Below are 21,482 nucleotides of genomic sequence, written 5' to 3' on the forward strand. Positions count from 1 at the left end.
TTGTGATTGAAACACTAGTATGCATTTTTCTTGGTGTTTGGGTGGGGCTTGTCTTGGGTATTTCTTGTACTTTTTCAGGTGTGAATGTTGAGCTTGGCGCTTTAGAGCACGGGATGGTCCCAGGGCTTGATGGCAACTCAAGGTGGAAAGGAAGGCAGCAAAAATCCAGTCCAACTGCTTTATGGGAAGCCCATGTGAAAAGGCAAAAATGTCCAAATTCAGTTTACTGAATTGTATTTAATTTTTTATTATACTAGGGTTTTTATTACAAGTTTGATTATGCCTTAGCTTTCTTTCAAAGGAACTAGCCTGGTTCTGAGTATGCTTTGCAAGCATTTCAAAATATTATTTTGAATGCTATGTGAGGGATGGGCATGGGTTTTTTTTTTTTGTTTGTTTTGCCTTTTGGTTTTACAGAATCATAAAGCCCTTGAAGAATGCCATCTATCCAGGAAATAGCATGTCTAGGATTCAGCTGCTCCAATGAATTCCAACAGGCAGGATGACTAACTCTGAGGCAAAACTTTAACTTACATGGCCATACTTCTGTGCAACTGTGCAGATATGGGTCTATAAAAAAAAAGGCTTTACAAATGTAGAGCAAATTTTCACTTGTTGTGCAACTGCACTACAGACTCCAAATTGAATGGTTAACTTGAGCTGTGCAAATGTGCAGCTGAAATTGGGCAATGTATTTTGACTAGTGAGAAATTTTGGTATTGGCTGGGGGAAGGGGCTCTACCTGTTTTTTCCTGCAGAAATCTTACCAGTTGTCCAATGCAAACTAGATGTGGGGTCATGTGGAGCACGTAGAAGCCAGGTGTCTGCTTACTTAACTTAACTTTTTATTTTTTCCTTTTTAAATGGCTAACATTTTCATATGCTTAATTATATTCTTTAAGCCTTTATGGTGCCCCAAGTTTCTTTTAATTTTTGGTTTTGTATTGCAATTAGTGTGGTGGAAGTGTGTGTGTCTCTCGAAGCCTCTTTGTTCCAGATCACTCCGTCTGTCAACTTGAATCATAACTGCATCTGAATGCCTAGCTGTTTGTGGTCAATGAGTGTCCTCACTGAATGGTGATCCTACCTCCTGTCTGCTTGAGAGCTTAGTCCAATCCTCCGAAGGCCTCCGTCAACATTCTCTGCGTGCTGTGTGTTCCTGTGTGCGCGTCTTTCTGTTCTGTTTCCCCCCCTCCATTTTCTCAGGTTAATTTTGCTAAGGGTGCAAAATTTGTCTTGAGTGTGTGCCGCCTTGGACAGCCCTAACTTTGATGGAGCACTGGGATATCCAGTCACTCTCTGATCAACTTGAGGCTTGTCTTGCTGCTATTTGAGCATCACTCTGCTGCTACCTGATAATGGAGTTAAGTAAACATTTCATGGGTATGTGTAGCTTTTAAATTGTAACTGCATGCAAACCAGCTTTGCACTACAAGCATCAAATTTTAATTTCATTTGAGGCGTCTTTATCTGAAAGTGTAGTTTTGGATGATGGGGAGGGTGGAGGGGTGGGGGGGAAACGTATTTCTCTTTCTTATTTCTTGCAGATACACCCCATCTTGGCTCTACTAATTTTGCAATCGCCCAGTAACAATGAGTGGATGGATGCGTGGTCTTAATGTTCCTACAGTCTGGACTTGTCAACTGTCTGCAGTCGTTGTAACGTCTCGTACACCTTGTATTGGTTTAGATGGAAGGATTCAATCATAATTGGAATGGGGGGTGGGGGGTTTGCCATAATCTCTGCTCTCTCTTTTCCTCTTCATTGCAGCTCACAGCAGTGTGGTGATGGGAACACGATTGTAAGGCTTCACTGGAGAAATCGATAAGTTTGATTCAGCCATTAAGATTTCATGTTTTAAAACTAAAATTTCCAGAAGGCATTGGGGACTTGTTTGGGAAGGGACAACGTGCAACTTGTGTGTAGTTACAGGAAAAGCACCAAGGTTGAGTTACGTCATACTGTGTCGGCCATGTAACTTGTCCAGCGTCAAGACCATGCGGAGTGAATGGCGGTAATCATTGAATACAATTATAGCTTGGGGTTTGGGGGGGTATAAACATCTTCTTTTTTCATTTCAGATGTTGACACGGGAATGAACATGATTGCCTGAAAAGAATGGCTTGTCTTTGGAGAGAGATCCGACTTGTCTTTAAAGTGAATTTTACTTATGCTGATCAAGTCTTATCTGCTTCTTATAAGTATAAAGGGGATTGTGTGGGGAATGGGGGAAATCTTCTCTTCTGTGTAGTTTCAGGAGAAAAGAGAAGCCAGTGAGGAAAGGCCCAAGTATTGTAGAGCAGCAGTTGTGAGGTTTTTCTTTTCCTGAGGGAACAGTCTTGTTCCTTCAGGTTTTGCTTTTTAGCCTCCAAAAAAAAAAAAGCAAAAGACTCCGGTGGTGGCACTCCCGGTTTTTCTGGGATGGGGTTCAATTCCCTGCGGTGTCTTTGCTTTTCAAACTGCTGTTCTTACTCTTAGCTTACAGAAATAAGTTAGAAGTCTGTAGCATTGATTTTCACTTGGTCCTGCAAGTTTTAAGCTTGAGTTGAGGCAGTTGTACTATGGTGTATTTTCATAATGTATACATTACCTTTTCATTGCTGTATAACATCAGTGTGTCAAATGTTTAAATATTCACACAAAGCTTTCATCTAATTTGATTATTCTGTTAATTAAACTTTGGAGATGTCTGGGAATAAGTGTGACCACTCTGAAGAGAAGCTGAACAGCTGGCTAACATCCAGTCATCTGGGAACTAAAATCACCCAATAAAGACACAATCACATGAATTTGTTTGATTTTTGGTATGGCTGAGGCCACTTTGAAGACACAGAAGGCTTGCAAAATGTTAATTCTGGCACTCTGCTGGTATTTGTTGAAAATTGGGTATTAAGGTAAGGAAGGATTCTCTGGAGCTCTTGGTATGTATTTACTGGAAACCTGGATAAAATGCCTGTACTACTGCTCATTCAGGCAACTGTCTATCAAATCATTGAATAAAATCATACAATTGTATAATGTAAATCTTGTATGCATGAAATGTCTATGTACAAGGGTGTACCAATACATGAAATGCAAGTAAGCCACCTAAATAATTCTTCAGTGTCTGAATCTCATAGAATGCTACCATAGGCATATCTCAAGTAATGGTTTACAATATTTTCAATATATGATATTGGTATAGCCCAAACTCTACAATGTTGGTTTATTCCACTCTACCATTTGGAGCTAGATTGTACAATCATAATCTCGTCTGGTAGGTGGTGCCACAATATTAGGAAATGTACATAGAAATATTCATGAATCAAATACTGCACCATACAATGTACCTGCTTGATTGTTTTCTAGAAATCAGGGTGAATTTGGATAAATTGGGACATAACATTTATTTTCTGGCCTGGTAAGTGACCTTGAAAACTTGTATCAAGTTTATAAATTATAATTATAGTCTATAGTGTTTGATGGAAATAAAAAGACTTATTTCTTGTGACATGATAAGGGAGTGCCCAAAACAAATAAAAAAAAATTTTGACTGAAGTACAGAAAAGTACATAGTTTATCTTTTTTTTTTATCTAATACTAAAATTTACATGGCTAATATATTACCCGTTAATATAATGGATATGATGTTGGTAGAATATACACTATATTGCCAAAAGTATTCGCTCACCTGCCTTGACTCGCATATGAACTTAAGTGACATCCCATTCCTAATCCATAGGGTTCAATATGACATCGGTCCACCCTTTGCAGCTAAAACAGCTTCAACTCTTCTGGGAAGGCTGTCCACAAGGTTTAGGAGTGTGTTTATGGGAATTTTTGACCAGCTCCAAACTGTTCCCACAAAGTTGGGAGCATGGAATTGTCCAAAATGTCTTGGTATGCTGAAGCATTCAGAGTTCCTTTCACTGGAGCTCCTGAAAAACAACCCCACACCATAATCCCCCCTCCACCAAACTTTACACTTGGCACAATGCAGTCAGACAAGTACCGTTCTCCTGGCAACCGCCAAACCCAGACTCGTCCATCAGATTGCCAGATGGAGAAGCGCGATTCGTCACTCCAGAGAACGCGTCTCCACTGCTCTAGAGTCCAGTGGCGGCGTGCTTTACACCACTGCATCCGACGCTTTGCATTGCACTTGGTGATGTATGGCTTGGATGCAGCTGCTCGGCCATGGAAACCCATTCCATGAAGCTCTCTGCGCACTGTTCTTGAGCTAATCTGAAGGCCACATGAAGTTTGGAGGTCTGTAGCGATTGACTCTGCAGAAAGTTGGCGACCTCTTCGCACTATGCGCCTCAGCATCCGCTGACCCCGCTCCGTCAGTTTACGTGGCCTACCACTTCGTGGCTGAGTTGCTGTTGTTCCCAAACACTTCCACGTTCTTATAATACAGCTGACAGTTGACTGTGGAATATTTAGGAGCGAGGAAATTTCACGACTGGATTTGTTGCACAGGTGGCATCCTATCACAGTTCCACGCTGGAATTCACTGAGCTCCTGAGAGCGACCCATTCTTTCACAAATGTTTGTAAAAACAGTCTGCATGCCTAGGTGCTTGATTTTATACACCTCTGGCCATGGAAGCGATTGGAACACCTGATTCTGATTGTTTGGATGGGTGAGCAAATACTTTTGGCAATATAGTGTATGTGTGATGGTCTAAATAAAGTTTAGACATTATTAAAAGATGTCTCAAATTAATCTTAATTGGAATATTCTTAAACAGGCCTTCAAAAAATAAATAAGTGTATGCAGATATACACTATACTGCCAAAAGTTTTGGGACACCCCTCCAAATCATTGAATTCAAGTGGTGTTTTTCATGGGTTGGGTTTGGCCCCTTAGTTCCAGTGAAAAAAACTCAATGCTTCAGCATACCAAGACATTTTGGACAACTTCATGCTCCCAACAGTTTGGGGATGACCCCTTCCTGTTCCAACATGACTTTCATAAAGACATGGATGAGCGAGTTTGGTGTGGAGGAACTTGACTGGCCTGCACAGAGTCCTGACTTCAACCTGATTGAACACCTTTGGGACGAATTAGAGCGGAGACTGTGAGCCAGGCCAAAACTGGGACGTCTGCCTTTACATGCACATGAATTTAATATAAAGTTGGCCCACCCTTTGTCGTTATAACAGCTTTAACTCTTCTGGGAAGGCTTTCCACAAAGTTTAGGAATGTGTTTGTGGGAATTTTTGACCATTCCACTAGAAGCGCTTTTGTGAGGTCAGGTCCTGATGTTGGACGGGAACGTCTGGCTCGCAGTCTCCGCTCTAATTCATCTAAACATGATGCTGCTACTGCAAGAGATAAATGATAAATGACTTACCTTTGAGTAGTGGCTTTCTACTGTGAATCCTCCTTAATTTTACATGAAACAAATTAGAAATTAATTTTCTAAATCTGGTCATTGAGCAATAATGTTATATTAATAGTGCAGTAAATTATCCATAGTCCACAGTGTCCATATATCTTTTTTTAAAAAAAAAGGAAAAGGAAATTAAAAGCCACAGCTAATGAAAATGTTCCTCAATCACTAAACATATGGGAAGATTAAGATAATGCATCTTCTTATCATTAAAAAAAAACCTAGATAGTAGATAAAATGTTTAAAGATTTTATACATATTTCATATGTTGAGGTTTTACTATGGCAAGAAAGCTTAAAAGTGGCAGGATTCCAAAAACAATATTTAATCTTATATCTATTTGATCACGGATCTGAACTCACCCCTGTTGTGTGTCCACATGCCCCAGCGTTACCGGGTTGTCTGTAAGCAGCGCCCTCTTGCGGTGATGAGGATTTCCTCACTCCGGTGTTAGACCGGTTCCTAGCGCTGCTCCACTCTAACTCAGTGTTTAATGCACGGCAAACGATTGAAGGATGTGGTCTTTTTTCGCGAGGGATCCTGTTAAAGACTTCAACTATGAAATTTTACCAGACACTCAAGATAAGACGGGTATATGGACTCTTCATCGAGGAAAACGCAAGGTAAAGACCGAGAGCTTGTTAGTAAAAACGCTGTGCTGTTGCTGTGACGATAACAGGCCGCGACGTGCATCCTCGGGCTCGAGTTATGGAGCTATCCGGTTAGCATTCACAGTAGCTATCGCATTATTACCAAAAGCAGAGGGACAAACTTGGCAGACTTGACAGCTTATCCTTCTAGTGTATTTATTTGTCATTCATATAATTATTTTCTTATAGGAAAGAATTTGATTCTGAAACGTTTTTTGAGGTGAAACCGCCTCATATTTTGTAAACAGCCACGTAGCTTCCTAAGCTAGCATCTTCGCCACGTCAATCCGTCCACAGTGGCAGCTAAACTAGCTGTAAGCTGGATAAGCTAGCTAGCTAGCTACCTAGCATTAGAGGTGATGGTGTATTTCTGAACCAAAATTATATGCAGTTGAATTCATTATCGTAAATATTATCTTGATGGTGTCCTCCATCAAACTGTCAACGTCTGAAGATGTGAATGCTGATAATCTCGATTAGCCTTCAAAATACAGTGCAAAATTACTCAGTCTTTGAGTTCATTTCTATATCTGTGTGTAAGGAAGTCAAACAGATCATAAGTTCTGTATTTTGCCCATTTCCTTACAGGAAATGATGCATTTATTGATTGATGGTCAGTACTATGCTATGTTAAATGAATAATTAAAGTCCTATGTGATTTATCTTCGGTGTGTTTTACTCATTCATTCATCTTCACTAGCTGCTTTGTTTAATCAAGGCGTTAATTAAGGTCATCTTTGTGTGTCTGATGTGTTTTAATTGCTCCAGTGTGTCTGTATCTCTCACAGATCAGTCTGATACTGAGCTCCTGAAGTACTGAATTGGTAGCAGACTGGATTTGATGTATTTCACAGTCTGATCAATTTAATTCCGACAAAAGTCATATATTGTTTGCGAACTGAAGAGAAGAACGTCCATGCTGGATCGGTTTTGAGTATCGTTATACTATAATCTGTGAGGTCGTCCATGTGGTTGAATGGAAACTTTCTGTCCTCTGTAGACAACTGGAGAGCCGGTGTCTGTGTTTTTGTACGAAGTGGCCCAGGGTACAGAGGAGCAGACACAGCTGGCCAAAGCCGCATTCAAGCGCATGAAGACGCTGCGGCATCCCAACATCCTGGCTTATGTCGACGGTCTTGAGGTGAGGACTGATGGAGCCGGACAGGAAGAACGTACAGCAGTGCTGACTCATCCAGCATAATGAAAAACTCAGACAGTGCAGTTCATTGTTCTTCCTGTAATATTGTGCCTTGCTGTTTAAATCGTGTATTTGATGTACTAGTCTGACGAAGCAATGAGGAACATTTTGTCGTCAACACTTCAATTATTGGCTCTCTTCTTCAATTTGAAGTTCATAAATTAATTTGTAATATAGTTACACAAAGCTTTGAAACCAGCCATAAGCCTCATGTGGTAATTTCTGATATAGTTTACTTTGCTGTTTTTTTTTTTTTAAGTTCATTTTTAACCTTGTTAAAAGATTCATCAACCTACAATCTTAAAAAAAAAAAGTGTTTCATGCAAACCGAGGGATGATGAATCATTTTGTTTACTATAATTGCATTTCATTGTGGGTGTCAATAATTTATTTATACACAGATGGTGTCTAGGATAACTAGACAACTTGTAGCCTGCTAATTCTTGCCACCATGTGGCGTTCAATGCATGAAACGTATCTGTTCATATAGAAATGTCTTGTGATATTGAAATGTGATGTAAAGAAAGCAAGAAAACTACATCACATCACTATAGGTAACAGATTCCTGTTCACACTGTTGGTTTAGGGCCTGACTGAGATTTTAATATACCATTGATATATATAACACCAAAGAAATGGATCATGGTGGGATGATAATCAATGATGGGATGTGATGCAGTCTGATGTAAAGCAGACATAGTGTTACCATCTCAGGGTTTATTTTTTATGACAGTGTTTCTCGAAGTATTTTGATTCCTCATGTACCACAGCGATTAAAAATAAATAGCGCATGCACCTTTCAAAAAAAATGTTAAATGATTGTATCCTGATAGAAAACGTCACCATATCAACAATTAAACATGTTTGTTTTTTCTGACTGATCGGAAGTGAGCATTCAACAGTGATAGAGTATAAATTTATCTATCTTAATGGGGATGATTATACAAATAGGCTGTGAAAATAAATACTTATGTTTAAGATGTCTCCTGTGTCTGATGGCAGACCGAGAAAAGCTTGTACTTGGTCACAGAGCCAGTGACTCCACTTGCAGCACATTTGAAAACTCAGGCAGACAAGGGTGGGTCAGGAGAGTTGGAGATTTCTTGGGGTCTTCATCAGATTGTGGTGAGTAAATGAAGTGTGTCGCACACACCGGTACACTTTCCTGTATGTTCTTTTTCTATTTACTGACGCAAATGTTAGATCTTTCCTGGTAGTCATTTTGGTTTTGTGGGTTTTTTTTATTTTCGTATTGCTCTCCATTTAGAAAGCACTGAGTTTTTTGGTAAATGACTGCCATCTCCTGCACAACAACCTTGGGATGTGGGCTGTGTTTGTGGATCGAGCTGGAGAATGGAAACTAGGAGGGTTGGATCATGTGACCTCAGACCAAGGAGAACCTTCTTCATTACCTCCTGCTAAAGTAGTGAATCCAGACCTGGAGAAGTATGACCCACCGGAAGGCTCCAAAAACACAGGAGAGAAATGGTGAGTGGGATATTGAGGAAGAGAAACCAGCTGACTCGAGCAGAGCTGCTTCTGTGAGGCAACAAATACAAAGTAGAGACAGAGCAAAGCTTTCATATTTTTCTGAAGGATAGAAGGATCTTTATCTGTGCATCAATCCAGGACAGTGCTTTTCTTCACGCAGCGGTCTTTTAACTGGATGGAAGTCATTCAGCTTTATAAGAAAGTCTCATTTTATTTCTTATAGAGGATGGAATCTCCATTAAATTGCTCTTACCTACTTTAAATACATGTGTCAGTATCTGTCTACCATTAGTTTTGCAACTCAGAGTATTATAATATTTTCTTGTATTACACAATGTTTTCTTATTATATTATCTTACATGATTTTGGTTTATTTGTGAGCTAAAGTGGGAATAAACATGAAAACAGATGTCCAAATAAGGAGGCCATTTATATACAGTACAAGAAAAGGAAAATAGAGTGTTAATGATCATTGTAAAAATGTTTATATGTTTTGTGTCATCACAGGTCAGGAGATGTGTGGAGGTTGGGCTGTCTAATTTGGGAGGTGTTTAACGGACCTCTGCCTCGTGCCTCATCTCTGCGATCTCTTGGCAAGGTAATTTAACTAGCAAAAATCCCCAGATCATACCTGACTTAAAACAGATAATATGAACCGGGTTTGCAATGAAGTTAAATTTACGTCTTGTATCTCTGCTATATAACAAACTGATCATTTATATAAACCTGTTTAAAATTGCATTTAAATACTTTTTGACAAGATTTTTATTTTTATTCAAGTTTCTGAAAGTTCCTGTGGTTTTAAAAAAAAAAAGTTTATAATGTGTGTGGGGAGAGTGACAGTAAGGGGAGATTTCTGTTAGATTTTTAGCAGAAACACAAAGTAAATTTATTAGTGATCTTCACCGATCAGGCATAACATTATGAGCACTGACAGGTGAAGTGAACAACACTGATTATCGACTTATTGTGGCACCTGTTAGTGGGTGGGATATATTAGGCAGCAAGTGAACATTTTGTCCTCAAAGTTGATGTGTTAGAAGCAGGAAAAATGGGCAAGCGTAAGGATTTGAGCGAGTTTGACAAGGGCCACATTGTGATGGCTAGACCACTGAATCAGAGCATCTCCAAAACTGCAGCTCTTGTGGGGTGTTCCCGGTCTGCAGTGGTCAGTATCTATCAAAAGTGGTCCAAGGAAGGAACAGTGGTGAACCGGCGACAGGGTCATGGGATGGCCAAGGCTCATTGACGCACGTGAGGAGAGAAGGCTGGCCCATGTGATCCGATTCAACAGACATGCTAGAAAGATGTCAGAATACACAGTGCATGACAGGTCAGGGTTATTTTGGCAGCAAAAGGGGGACCAGCACAATATTAGGCAGGTGGTCATATTGTTATGCTTGATTGATGTATAGCCCGTTGAATTCTAGCTTATAATTGTTATTGTTTGCATATATAGAAATTATAAGATGATATTTTAAATGTGTGCAAATTCTCTGTCTGGTAGGTCCCAAAGCAGTTAGTGCCACATTATTGTGAACTAGTAGGGGCAAACCCAAAAGCTCGGCCCAACCCTGCCCGCTTTCTACAAAACTGTCGCACACCTGGAGGCTTTCTCAACAACAGTTTCGTGGAGAGTAACCTGTTTCTGGAGCAGATCCAGGTAGATCTTTATCACTCTGTACATGTCATGTTCATTCTAATTACTTTTTACTTTATATACCTGACTAAGGGTAAAGCCAATGGGATTTTGGCCTTAGTTTAAGACTAGCTAGCTTAATCATTAATATAAACTGCTGTTTCTTCCATATGTTGAGTTTTATGTTGTTGTTGGTTTTTTTTCTGTTATGTTTTTCTTTGTTACCATGCAAATGATTGGAGTTTGTGTGGGAGTTTTGTTGTGGATTGCCTCTCAAATGCATGTTTTAAGATGTGACATGTCTTTGTGTTTAGATTAAGGAGCCAGCAGAGAAACAGCAGTTTTTCCAGGACTTGAGTGACAATCTTGACTCTTTCCCTGAAGATTTCTGCAAGCATAAAGTCCTGCCTCAGCTCCTCACAGCCTTTGAGTTTGGCAATGCTGGTGCCGTCGTTTTAACACCACTTTTTAAGGTAGTGGGTTATTTTATTTTTTGGCGATTATGTGCGAATTCTGGTCATATTTTTGCTTTTGTATTTTCAGTCAGGCAAAGTTCTGTGGTATTGTGATGTTGCAATACTGCAATGTCAGACAGTTGTACTAAACAGTTCCCTTTGGACTGATGGAGAAAGACATCTGCATGGTGGTGTAATGCTGAAAAAGCTTTATTATTAAAGGTTTGACACAGCAGGAATTGGGAAACCAATAGAAAACCAAAAAAATGTTTGTTTTTTTAATATATGGAACCTAACACCTTCTGGAAAATTAGCCCGTCTTCCATTACAAGAGTGAAAGTAAGATGAAACAACAGTGAAGCACAGTGCTCTCTTTGTATTGTTTCTGTATTGTGTTTCCTATCAGTCTGATTTGTATTTACATCCGGCACAAAATCTTTTCCGTAAAGGATACTACATGGCATGTGGTATGTAAGAATCATAGACCCAATCATGGGGAGTCATCTGACCCCAAGGCAGAGCCTGACCTTATAATACAGCTTAAACTATTTATAACGTTCTTTGTGATGTGTTTGGCTTCAGGTGGGAAAGTATTTGTCCGCAGAAGAATACCAACAGAAAATCATCCCCGTCATAGTGAAGATGTTTTCCTCTACTGATCGTGCAATGAGGATACGGCTTCTGCAGCAGGTCACCATTCACATGCAAACTTTTGAACTTTCAATATACACAAGCAATGTCATTAAGTGCTCCTGTTAATCGCTTGTCTGTTTTTTTCCCCTGTTTTTTCTTACTGTCTTGCTTATTAACACAGATGGAGCAGTTTATTCAGTACTTAAATGATGCAGCAGTCAATTCCCAGATCTTTCCTCACGTAGTTCACGGATTCACAGACACAAATCCAGCCATCAGAGAGCAGACAGTGAAGGTACTGGTTCACTTGATTTGACATCTTCTAGCCAATCAGTATGTTTGTCTTTTTTTTTTACAAACTCAGATTCAAGAAGGCTGCAGTATTGTACAGTGTAATGTTCCTTGCTAGAACATGCTTAACTTCTCAGTTAATTATCCTGTAACATCAGTTTAACTGCAGGGAAATTATTGCTTGTGACTTGATATTTCAGGCTGCAGGGCTTTTAAAAAGTGTTTGTTTTCCCCTCTTGTAGTCCATGCTTCTGTTGGCTCCCAAGCTGAACGAGGCCAACTTGAACCAGGAGCTGTTGCGTCACTTCGCAAGGCTGCAGTCAAAAGATGATCAGGGTCCAATCCGCTGCAACACCACTGTTTGCCTGGGCAAGATCGCCCCCTATCTCAATGCTGGGGTAAGTTATGTACTACATTCTGCACTGCTTACTCACATCCAGTGTAATGGAAACATTTTTGATCAAGTATAGCCTTTTCTTTTTCAACCCTGCTAAGGCTTATCTTCTTCTCCATTACACAACCTTTCCCTTCCTCTTCATGATAGTCCACAATTATGTGGGTAGTGTGTGCATATTCAAATAATGCACATGTTTCGTTATATAAACGTTGACTGATTAGATAAAACTGCCTTATTGCTTTTTCAAGTATGCTTTTAACATTACTGCACATTTGACAGAATTTTCAAGATTGTTTGTTATTACTCATGAGTTTCCACAACGTCGGTCCAGCACTATCAGAAATATTACAGACGGTGTTTTTTTTTTTGTTTTTTCTATCTGCAATCTGGATCAGATGCGTCAGCGGGTGTTAATCTCAGCATTCTCCCGTGCCACTAAAGATCCGTTTCCTGCATCACGTGCAGCAGGAGTACTGGGCTTTGCTGCCACACACCACTATTACAGTGTGGGTGAGTGTGCGATGCGTATCCTGCCCACCCTCTGCCCACTCACTGTGGACCCTGACAAGAACGTCCGAGACCAGGTGACCCACCTCTCATCGAGCCCAGCACTTATATGGTCTATTACACCATAATAATAATAAGAATTGTGCTGATGTTTTTTTTTTAATCATCCCATAGGCATTTAAAGCCATTAAAAGTTTCCTAAATAAGCTGGAGACTGTTTCCGAAGACCCATCTAAGCTAGCTGAAATAGGTATGACCTAACCATAAACACTGTTTTTCCGCACTTTAACATGCGCATGCAGATAACAGACATCACTTAGCTTTATCTCATTAGTAACCCTGCTGGTGTGGGTTCTTTACTTTGCAGAGAAGGACGTGACTGCGTCTGCACAAACAAGTAGTTCAGCAGCAACGTGGGCCGGCTGGGCAGTAACAGGAGTCTCCTCTCTTACCTCCAAACTCATCCGCAATGCTCCTGCAGGCACTGAGGGGGCAATAGTCGAAAACGCCTCCTCTGCTCAACCTGCAGCTGCTACCAGTGCCACGAATACAGCAGGTAAATACATGACTGTGGAACCTTTTAGGTGTTATTTCAGTCCAGGCATTTTATTTTGCTGTCATATTCTACTCTCTGACCTAATTCGTTGAATATTTTTATAGTTCTGTTCTGCATTTTCCCTGATTATTTATTCTCTTTAATCAGGTTCAGAGACAAAAGCACACACGAGCACTGGTTCTTCCTCTACTACTGTTACTAGCAAAACGGAAGACACGAATCCTACGGAACAGACAGAAGAGCCGGTCGGAGATCGGTGGGACGATGAGGATTGGGGAAGCCTTGAGGTGATTGTTTCAGCAACATTTACCTTACTGGTATTATAGTTTTTATTTATTAGAAATACTTATACATCTGCTCATTCATGTAGGTATCCAAGTCAGACAATTATATGGCAGCAGTACAAGACATAAAATCATGCACGTTGTAAAAAGTGGTTACTTGAGTTACCATTGCCTTCCTGGCAGCTAGAACTCTCTCTTCAGATCTCATCAGCAAGGTGTTTCCACCCACAGATCTCACTTAGATGTTTTTGTTGTGCAAAACAATTCCAGGAAAGCCTCTGTTTTTTTTCTTTAAACTTAATGTGATTGTCTGACTGAACAAACTGCAGGTGTAAAGGTGTTCCCAGTAAAGTAAAAAGTGAGTGTATTGTGTGTGTATATAACTGTACTGTGTGCTCTTAGGACCCTGAGAAAGTGCAAACAGATCCAGATGACTGGAATTCTGATTGGTCCACTATGTCTTCAACACAGAAGAAGAGTAGTGTATGTACATTATGATTTTTCATCAGTTTCTGAGTCAGGCTCAAATGACAAATTGTAGTATAGTTTCTTTTAAGGGCCTGTCATCTATGAAACATTTTGATTTGTTGTGATTTTGTTTGTTTATTTTATTGTAGGGGGGGCGGACTTCCTCCGTTGGCATGAAAAAGCAGAGCTCTGATTGGAGCAGCTCTGGATGGGACGCTGATGATAGCTGGTCTAACGAGAAGGATACAGATGGCCAGGGCCAGAGTTCACCAGCAGATGAGGGATGGGGCAACGACTGGGAAGATGACGGGGCGCTAGCAGAAACTTTTGCCCCAACACCACGCAACAATGCTTCACCTGGATCTTCAGGTTTTGTCCCTAAAAGTGCTAGCGCTAACTCTGGACAGGAAGGCTTGCGACTAGCTAGTGAATATAACTGGGACAGTTCAGGTGCAAAAGGGACAACATCTGACCTGTTCTCCGGCATGTCCCAGAGGGCCGGGTCTGCTTCTACAGCTATGGTAAGGAGATTATGATGGCAGGAAAGTTTGGAGAAATGAAAGTAAAATATGTTTACAGGAAATAAAAAGGGATGAGTTTGTGTGTGTGTGGTTTCTTTTTAGAAGACTGATGATGGCTGGGGAGCAAATGCTGGAGGTGACTGGGGAACAGAGAATTGGGAGTCCTTAGATGGTGAACAGGGTTAGTTTCAGTATTCAGAAACCTCAAAATGAGCATGAGCTCCTCTGAGAGTAATAAAAACTGAATTGTCGGAAGGTTTAAAAAGCAAAATGTAATTATTATTTTTATTATTATTATTGTTTATTATTTTTATTATTATTATTATTATTTTTATTATAATTATTGTTTTTTTTTTTTTTATAACGGTTCTACTGCTCAGTCTATGAATATCAGTGTAACATGTAAATTATTAATAGGAACAAAACTACCAAGATTACGTCTGTCTGTGTGGCATTTTATAGGAGTCAGGACAACCTAATCGTTACTGAAACTTTAATGTCAATATTTACACTAAAGCCCTTTTGTACATGAGAAGGTAAATTGTTGTCTGTATTCTATTTTAGGTCTCAGTAAGGCTGAGTTGGCCAAGAAGAAGCGGGAAGAAAGAAGGAAAGAGTTGGAGGCCAAACGAGCAGAAAGAAAGGCAGCCAAAGGTCCCCTTAAACTGGGTGCACGCAAACTGGACTGATATAGAACTGTCCTGGCATAGCGTGAGTCAGGTCTGAGAATCAGGGTGGACCAGCTGCTGAACAGAGACGGAGGGAAATTTTGGTCAATGCTTATTCTTAGGGCGACATTCCTTAATGCCCCATTGATGGAAAGAAAGTTTTCAGAGCTGGCATTGGCTGTTGGATAGGGTGGGGTGAAAGAGTGACATCATACTGTCCAGCCAGTAACCTAGATATGGCTGAGTAAAGGACCATACACCGTAAACAAATGACTTTTACATTATCTCCTGATATTAGAATAGAGGAATGATTCCTTTTTACAGTATCGATACATCACTTGTGCATGGACACCTTTGTTGGTAAATGGCACTGGGAGTAGAACTCTTTTTTTTCCCTTTTTTTTTTTTTATATTAAAAAATATATACATGTTCTTCAACTTAGATAAGGTAGTATGTGTGTATGTTAAATATACACTTCATACTGTATTCTCATGCCCCTGAATGAACAGACTGGAAGGCTGCTTCTGTGTGTGTAGCAATCACAATCCTGTCACACTCCCCGTTCGACTTACATAATTCCAGTGCATGTATGAACAATAATATATGTTACCAAACCTATGATATCTGCTGTGATGGGGCCCATGATTATGTGCGGAAAAGGTTATTCTCTGTTTTTATTGTGCCTTTTTTATTTCCTGAGACTGGGGCGGAGATGCTTTAAAATATTGAACATTGTTTTTTTGTTTTTATTTTGTGTTCTGAGATGATTTCAGTCTGAATGTTAGTTTTATGATCAGGTGCAATATGTTCAGAAAGACAAATCCTGTATTACATACACATTTACAAACGTTAAGTAATTATATTAATAAAAATCCTAAGGGAGCTTGTCTCTTCAGATGAACTTCTCCCATTTTGACTCTTGTTCAAATGCAGTGTGTTTTCCTGCCAGGCATTCATTCACCAAGCAAGCAAACAAACAAATTTCTCGCCCTGGGACTGAGCTGGACTTGAATGACAAAGGCTTTTCTTTTTTAAAACACCATCGAGGAGTGGTGTGCTCGGTTGTATAATCTGAATAGAACAGCTAGGATGACGGTAGCATTGTCGGTCCTAAAGAGAATGTTTTGTTCACGTTATGGTTGATATAAACAGAATATCTCAAGAGTTTTATTCCTATTATACCAGAGCATTTTTGCCAAAAAATAATTAAACAATGTCATGTTTTATGTTTTTTTATATTGTGGCCCTTCCTGTGGCAAAAAAAAAAAAACCTCTTGGTGTTAAAATATTTTTAAAAAATAGTAATATAAAAAACAGATCCTTACAGAAAGCTTTACCAAATAAGCAAACATTTTATTTGTTAAATAACACATTTTAATCTTTTTATTGGAGAACCATGTGTAAATGGTCTATTAAATAAGTCTGAATAAAGCTAAACGTGTTACTGTACAAACAATAACATTAAAATGTTATTGAATGCATTAATCTAGAGCTGGTGAATTATAGGCAGTACTACTGTCAGAGCTGCTATTTAAATATTAATGCCATTGAAAACTGAGAATTCAGCAGTGGTGTAATTAAACAGTAGATTTTATTCAGACATTTCAAAGCACAGCAACATACAAACATGATCATGAATCAGCTTCCTTTTATATTTTATATTACCTTTATTATCTTAATAAACATTGCTTTCAACCCATTACTAAAATTAGCAGCTCATTATCAGTAACAGACAAAGCTGGACCAGTGGTTCAAGGTTCATTTTGGTTTTTTGTTACAGTGTGGTGCTGACCTTTAGACTTCTTACACTTAGGAGAGAATTAATATAACCATTGATAATGCTTAGACTTCGACCGAGTATCTAGTCTTACATTCTTGAACTACATTATCAAACCCCATTTAACTATTTGTGCAACATAATATTCCCTTATACCATATCAAAATCCCTTTGTTTAAGTAAATTGCTTTTGGCTTATACACTTGTAGCTTATTGATGAGACCAGCTCTTATTTTTGGCAGTAGCATAAGGAAATCATAAGAAATAGTTTTGTGCTTTAGTTAAACTCCAAATGGATTGCTGAATCAAATCTCTCTAGTGATTGGCTATTTATTGCATAGAAAATTTACTTCCAGCCCAAAGGCCTGCTGGTGTTTGTCTTTACAACGTCTTCCCAGCTGAGGTTTCACTGAGTTTCCTTCTTCTCCTTGCTCCCTGAGCCAAAAAAGACTGCTGCAGCAGCAAGCACTCCTAGACCAATGACTGTGGCAACACCAACACCTGCTCCCACTTCCACAGCTTTCCGCACCTGCAGACACCACAGAGGTATTAAAGTAAGAGTAACTTAAATAATTATAGCAGCTTCTTTGTTTGATATTTTTATATAAGGTCACTTTATTAGACCACAAACTCAATTTCATACCTGCCGAGATTCTGCCTTCCCATATCTCATCTCAGTTGCAAAATGCTCACAATTCCCACGGAACACGCAATAGGGCAGCTCCGTCCCCAAAAGACTGTGCGCTTCACGGAGGATGACATGGACAGGGCGTGGCTCGTATTTATTATCTAGTAGATTGTTAACTTTGTACTTGTCATTGCCGACCACTTCCCAAAGCTGCTCTTTTTTCACCATGGCCTTATCATACAGCACAGACATAATGCTGCTGGCACCAGCGTGGGCATGCTCAGCTACGGAGTAAACACAGGGACAGTATAAACCATCTCATATTAGAAAATTATACTTAGAAATAACGTAAACAACCTGTAAAGGAAGTGAGTATTGTTTCTTACTTTCCATTTCGGCTGAATTAAATTAAATTGATGCTGATGTAAAACTTTCCCTATACACAAGACTGATAAAGACAATACATAAATATGTCTTGAATATTCAGTATACAGTGTTAATTATAACGAATACAAGCTATTATAGCATAGACTTCCACCATCTTGAAAGAGGTTTGGTGTATATATCTTGAAGCCAAAGGTATCCTCAGATGTAACGAATGAAGCTAACTAAAAATCCGAATACAGTCCTTGCCTTAGTTTTTCCCTGTAAAGCTGCACCCTAAAGCCTCTACACTCTCACTGCTAGGGCTAAAACATCAAAATACTACCGCAGTGCTTCCTAACCTGATTGACAGGTATGCAGAGACAACTTTTGTACTGATTAGTTGCGTGTTGGTGCTCCACACAATTTATTTGCAGTGTTGCCAACTTAACGACTCCTATAGTGAGTAGTAACAAATCTAGCATTTTTTTTTTTTTTTTAGCAGAGCCAAAAATGTACCAATCTCACCGTTCTTCATTTTAAACTCTCTTTCTGGCTATAATTATAATTATACAACAGTTAGTTCCAGTCCACTGATTTGATTGGTCAAGCAGTGTTTGCTTGTATTCCCTATCACCACACAGAGAGACGTTTCATTACATGTATAAAATACATCCTAGTTTAAGACATCAGCTGACTCGATTTCAGGAATATATACATTTTGAAAGCTTGTTTTTGTTTTTTTGTTCATAGAACTATTACACAAATCGCACTCTCTCTCTAAACACAGTTGTATTTTATTTTCTATATTTGATAAATCTCTATTCTATTCATAGGATGATTCTATTTCATCCTATTCCGATATGCAAATGATTGCCACACACTAATGAATATGCAAATAAACCCTGCCCTCATCTGATAACTTCAGGCGCTATTTTGAGCAGGCATTTGCTACTTTCCCCTGCAAAGAGTTGCAACACTTCACTTTTCTTCCATTTACACAGACTGGGTGCTACAGAGAGCTTTTCCTCTGAGCATATATTTTTTTATTAACGTTGAGGACGTTTACAAACAAACAAAATTTAAAAAGTGTTTCTAGTAAAAAAATAAAAAGTCTAATTCTACCTTATTAAGAATGTACTACTGAAAATCATCCTATAATGTTAGTATACACTGATCAGGCATAACAATATGACCACCTGCCTAATATTGTGTTGGTCCCCTTTTTGTTGCCAAAACAGCCCTGACCTGTCGAGGCATGGACTCTACTAGATCCCCGAAGGTGTGCTGTGGCCCCAAGATGTTTGCAGCAGATCCTTTAAGTAACTTAAAGAAAAGATACTTAAAAGAAAATTTTGATAGATACTGACCACTGGATCACAATTTGCCATTGTCAAACTCGCTCAAATCCTTACTCTCGCCCATTTTTCCCCACTTCTAACACATCAACGTTGAGGTCAAAATGTTCACTTGCTGCCTAATATATCCCACCCACTAACAGGTGCCATGATGATGAGAGAACACATCAGTGCTCATAATGTTATGCCTGATTGGTGTATATATTTAGAAGCAACCTAACCTTTGTTTCATTTGAAGGTGTGGTGAAATATTTTCTTTGTTAGTATTGAAGCAGACTCACAGGGTGGTGCCAGGTGAATGATGTAGCCTTCTCCAACATAAATGCCCCAGTGCTCGTACGTACCACGGAAGATTTCAATCAAATCACCAGGCTGTGGTTTCTTTTCATACTGAATCACAAACAAAGTCAACATTGAAATCTTCCCTAATTCACTAGTAGTGTTTTGGTAAAAAAAAAGAAAGAAAAGAAAAAAAGTCAAACACTGTCACCTCACAAAAAAAAAAAAAAAATTAAACTACATTATTCATATTTCCATATTATAACGGTGCAGAAAAGGGTAGAGGAAGGACATCTTAAGAACTCTATATATAATATTAGGTTTAAATACCTGGCCAGGCGCCATCTTGATGCAGAGAAAAGTTTAGAGAGAGAAAGAGAGAGAGAGAGAGAGAGAGAGATAGCAACACTTTTGGTTTCGTTCCCGCACCCTGTTGAGAGACAAAATAAAAATATTAATAATATAGATAAGACAAGTGCATTAGGCTAAGAAGAAGAAGAAGAAGAAGAAGAAGAAGGAGTAATAAATGACATTATTTTTTACTTGCTTCAGGTATATGATACTCAGATGAGCCACATCCTGTGTTTGCCATCGGAAATTAAATCATTTAAAGCAAAACCTCTTCAAACTACATGAGACGCAAGCAAATAGTTTATTCAGCTTCAGGGCCACTAATAGACGCTAAATGATGTGACACGTCGATGGACTTTTGCAGTCAAGTGCCTATGATGAAATCAGCAGTAAAGCACTTACCACGACAGAAGCAGCTTCTCTGTAATGGAGTCTGTTGTTTGTGTTCACCAAAAAAAACCAGGCAGCGCGTTTAAATGTCAGCGATCAGGTGACGAGGGGCAGCAGAGGGCCGTCTTTAAAGCGGTCACTACCACATTCCCGGAATTCCCGCATCGAAAAGGTCGGAAAACGCTCTCGTCCTGTGCTACTATACTACAGTTTACTGATGTCCAACACGCATACACCGGTTGAGATGCACGCGCTATCCTGGCGCTCGAAATGTTGCGCAATATACTTGCGCATCCTCCGTGCCACGAGTGCTGAGGTTAGATCACATTCATTTACACACGCAATCCTGCTGACAAAAAGCCTTCACAATGAGTGCAACAACGTGTGGGAACGAGATCACAATGTCTGGCCACAGCGTTGGTCACGACTTAAAGGCGTAAGCACCGACAAAGTCCCACATGTGGCATCAAGTGCCAGACACAATGTGAAATTCGTGAAAGTGCTTACGCCTTTAAGTCTACATGATTCTTGACAACTACACAGTCTCCGGATCTTATCAGGATGAAGAATGGGCTGAATACACTGATCAGGCATAACATTATGACCACCTGCCTAATATTGTCTTGGTCCCCCCTTTTCGCTGCTAAAACAGCCCTGACCCGTCATACACTGTGTATCAGCCCTGACCCGTCATGCACTGTGTATTCTGACACCTTTCTTATCAGAACCAGCTTTAACTTCTTCAGCAATTTGAGCAACAGCAACATGTACCTGACTGAGAAATATTAAAACGGTTTTGAAACCTATGTAGTCTACGATTTTAACCATGGATGCATGGCCCCCTAATTGTAAATATCTGTAAATATCATAAAATTACTATGCATTTTACAATATGCTGTGCAGATATAAACAAATCAATTTTGCAAACATTTGCATTGTAAATAAATGTTTTGTTTGCCTGTTTACATGAGGTGCAATTAATTATCATTGAGAGTTATTATTGAGATCTTGGTCCAGTGTGGTGACCCCGAACATGGAGCAGCTGAAGGACATCATTATTATTACTGAGATCTTGACCTAAAAGTTATTATTCAAGATCCAAATCCTTTTATTGTCACTATACTGAGCACAGGGAAATTAGAGCAGTCCCCACAGTGCAATTCACATAAAATGTGGTGCAAACTATATATCCATTTTAA

The 21,482-nt window shown here is 39.4% G+C and overlaps 2 protein-coding genes across 3 annotated transcripts; one reads left to right on the forward strand and one right to left on the reverse strand.

Moving 5' to 3' along the window:
- The first annotated feature begins 5,797 nt into the window (after positions 1-5,797).
- Positions 5,798-16,053, forward strand: scyl1 (SCY1-like, kinase-like 1). 2 transcript variants are annotated; one of them, XM_058396743.1, is made up of 18 exons: positions 5,798-6,001; positions 7,029-7,169; positions 8,229-8,351; positions 8,494-8,714; positions 9,225-9,315; positions 10,225-10,380; positions 10,671-10,829; positions 11,394-11,501; positions 11,626-11,739; positions 11,978-12,133; positions 12,528-12,716; positions 12,814-12,889; positions 13,007-13,195; positions 13,343-13,482; positions 13,882-13,962; positions 14,097-14,468; positions 14,574-14,649; positions 15,033-16,053. In XM_058396743.1, exons 1-18 carry the CDS (start codon positions 5,894-5,896, stop codon positions 15,155-15,157), a joined length of 2,625 nt encoding a protein of 874 aa, XP_058252726.1. In that variant the 5' UTR covers positions 5,798-5,893; the 3' UTR covers positions 15,158-16,053. The 2 variants fall into 2 exon arrangements, with proteins under 2 accessions (XP_058252726.1, XP_058252725.1); XM_058396742.1 differs by having other exon boundaries at positions 5,799-6,001; positions 14,571-14,649.
- A 656-nt stretch (positions 16,054-16,709) lies between these two features.
- LOC131357624 (phospholipase A and acyltransferase 3-like) lies at positions 16,710-20,637 on the reverse strand. Its single transcript, XM_058396744.1, has 5 exons — positions 20,296-20,637; positions 19,873-19,972; positions 19,545-19,653; positions 17,558-17,826; positions 16,710-17,443 (listed from the first exon to the last, which is right to left on the reverse strand). Exons 2-5 carry the CDS (start codon positions 19,885-19,887, stop codon positions 17,321-17,323), a joined length of 516 nt encoding a protein of 171 aa, XP_058252727.1. The 5' UTR covers positions 19,888-19,972; positions 20,296-20,637; the 3' UTR covers positions 16,710-17,320.
- Between the last annotated feature and the right edge of the window lie 845 nt (positions 20,638-21,482).

Source organism: Hemibagrus wyckioides, linkage group LG08 (assembly GCF_019097595.1).
Source record: "Hemibagrus wyckioides isolate EC202008001 linkage group LG08, SWU_Hwy_1.0, whole genome shotgun sequence".
Taxonomy (NCBI): Eukaryota; Metazoa; Chordata; class Actinopteri; order Siluriformes; family Bagridae; genus Hemibagrus; species Hemibagrus wyckioides.

Excerpts from the sequence above, each read along its gene's own strand:
- scyl1 (XM_058396742.1), top strand. The coding sequence starts at position 5,894 with ATGTGGTCTTTTTTCGCGAGGGATCCTGTTAAAGACTTCAACTATGAA. Across the intron at positions 12,717-12,813 it reads ACAAGAACGTCCGAGACCAG|GCATTTAAAGCCATTAAAAG; the intron begins GTGACCCACCTC and ends ATCATCCCATAG. Across the intron at positions 13,196-13,342 it reads CAGTGCCACGAATACAGCAG|GTTCAGAGACAAAAGCACAC; the intron begins GTAAATACATGA and ends CTCTTTAATCAG.
- LOC131357624 (XM_058396744.1), bottom strand. Across the intron at positions 17,827-19,544 it reads CATTCACCTGGCACCACCCT|CTGAGCATGCCCACGCTGGT; the intron begins GTGAGTCTGCTT and ends TTTACTCCGTAG. Across the intron at positions 17,444-17,557 it reads GGAAGGCAGAATCTCGGCAG|GTGCGGAAAGCTGTGGAAGT; the intron begins GTATGAAATTGA and ends TGGTGTCTGCAG.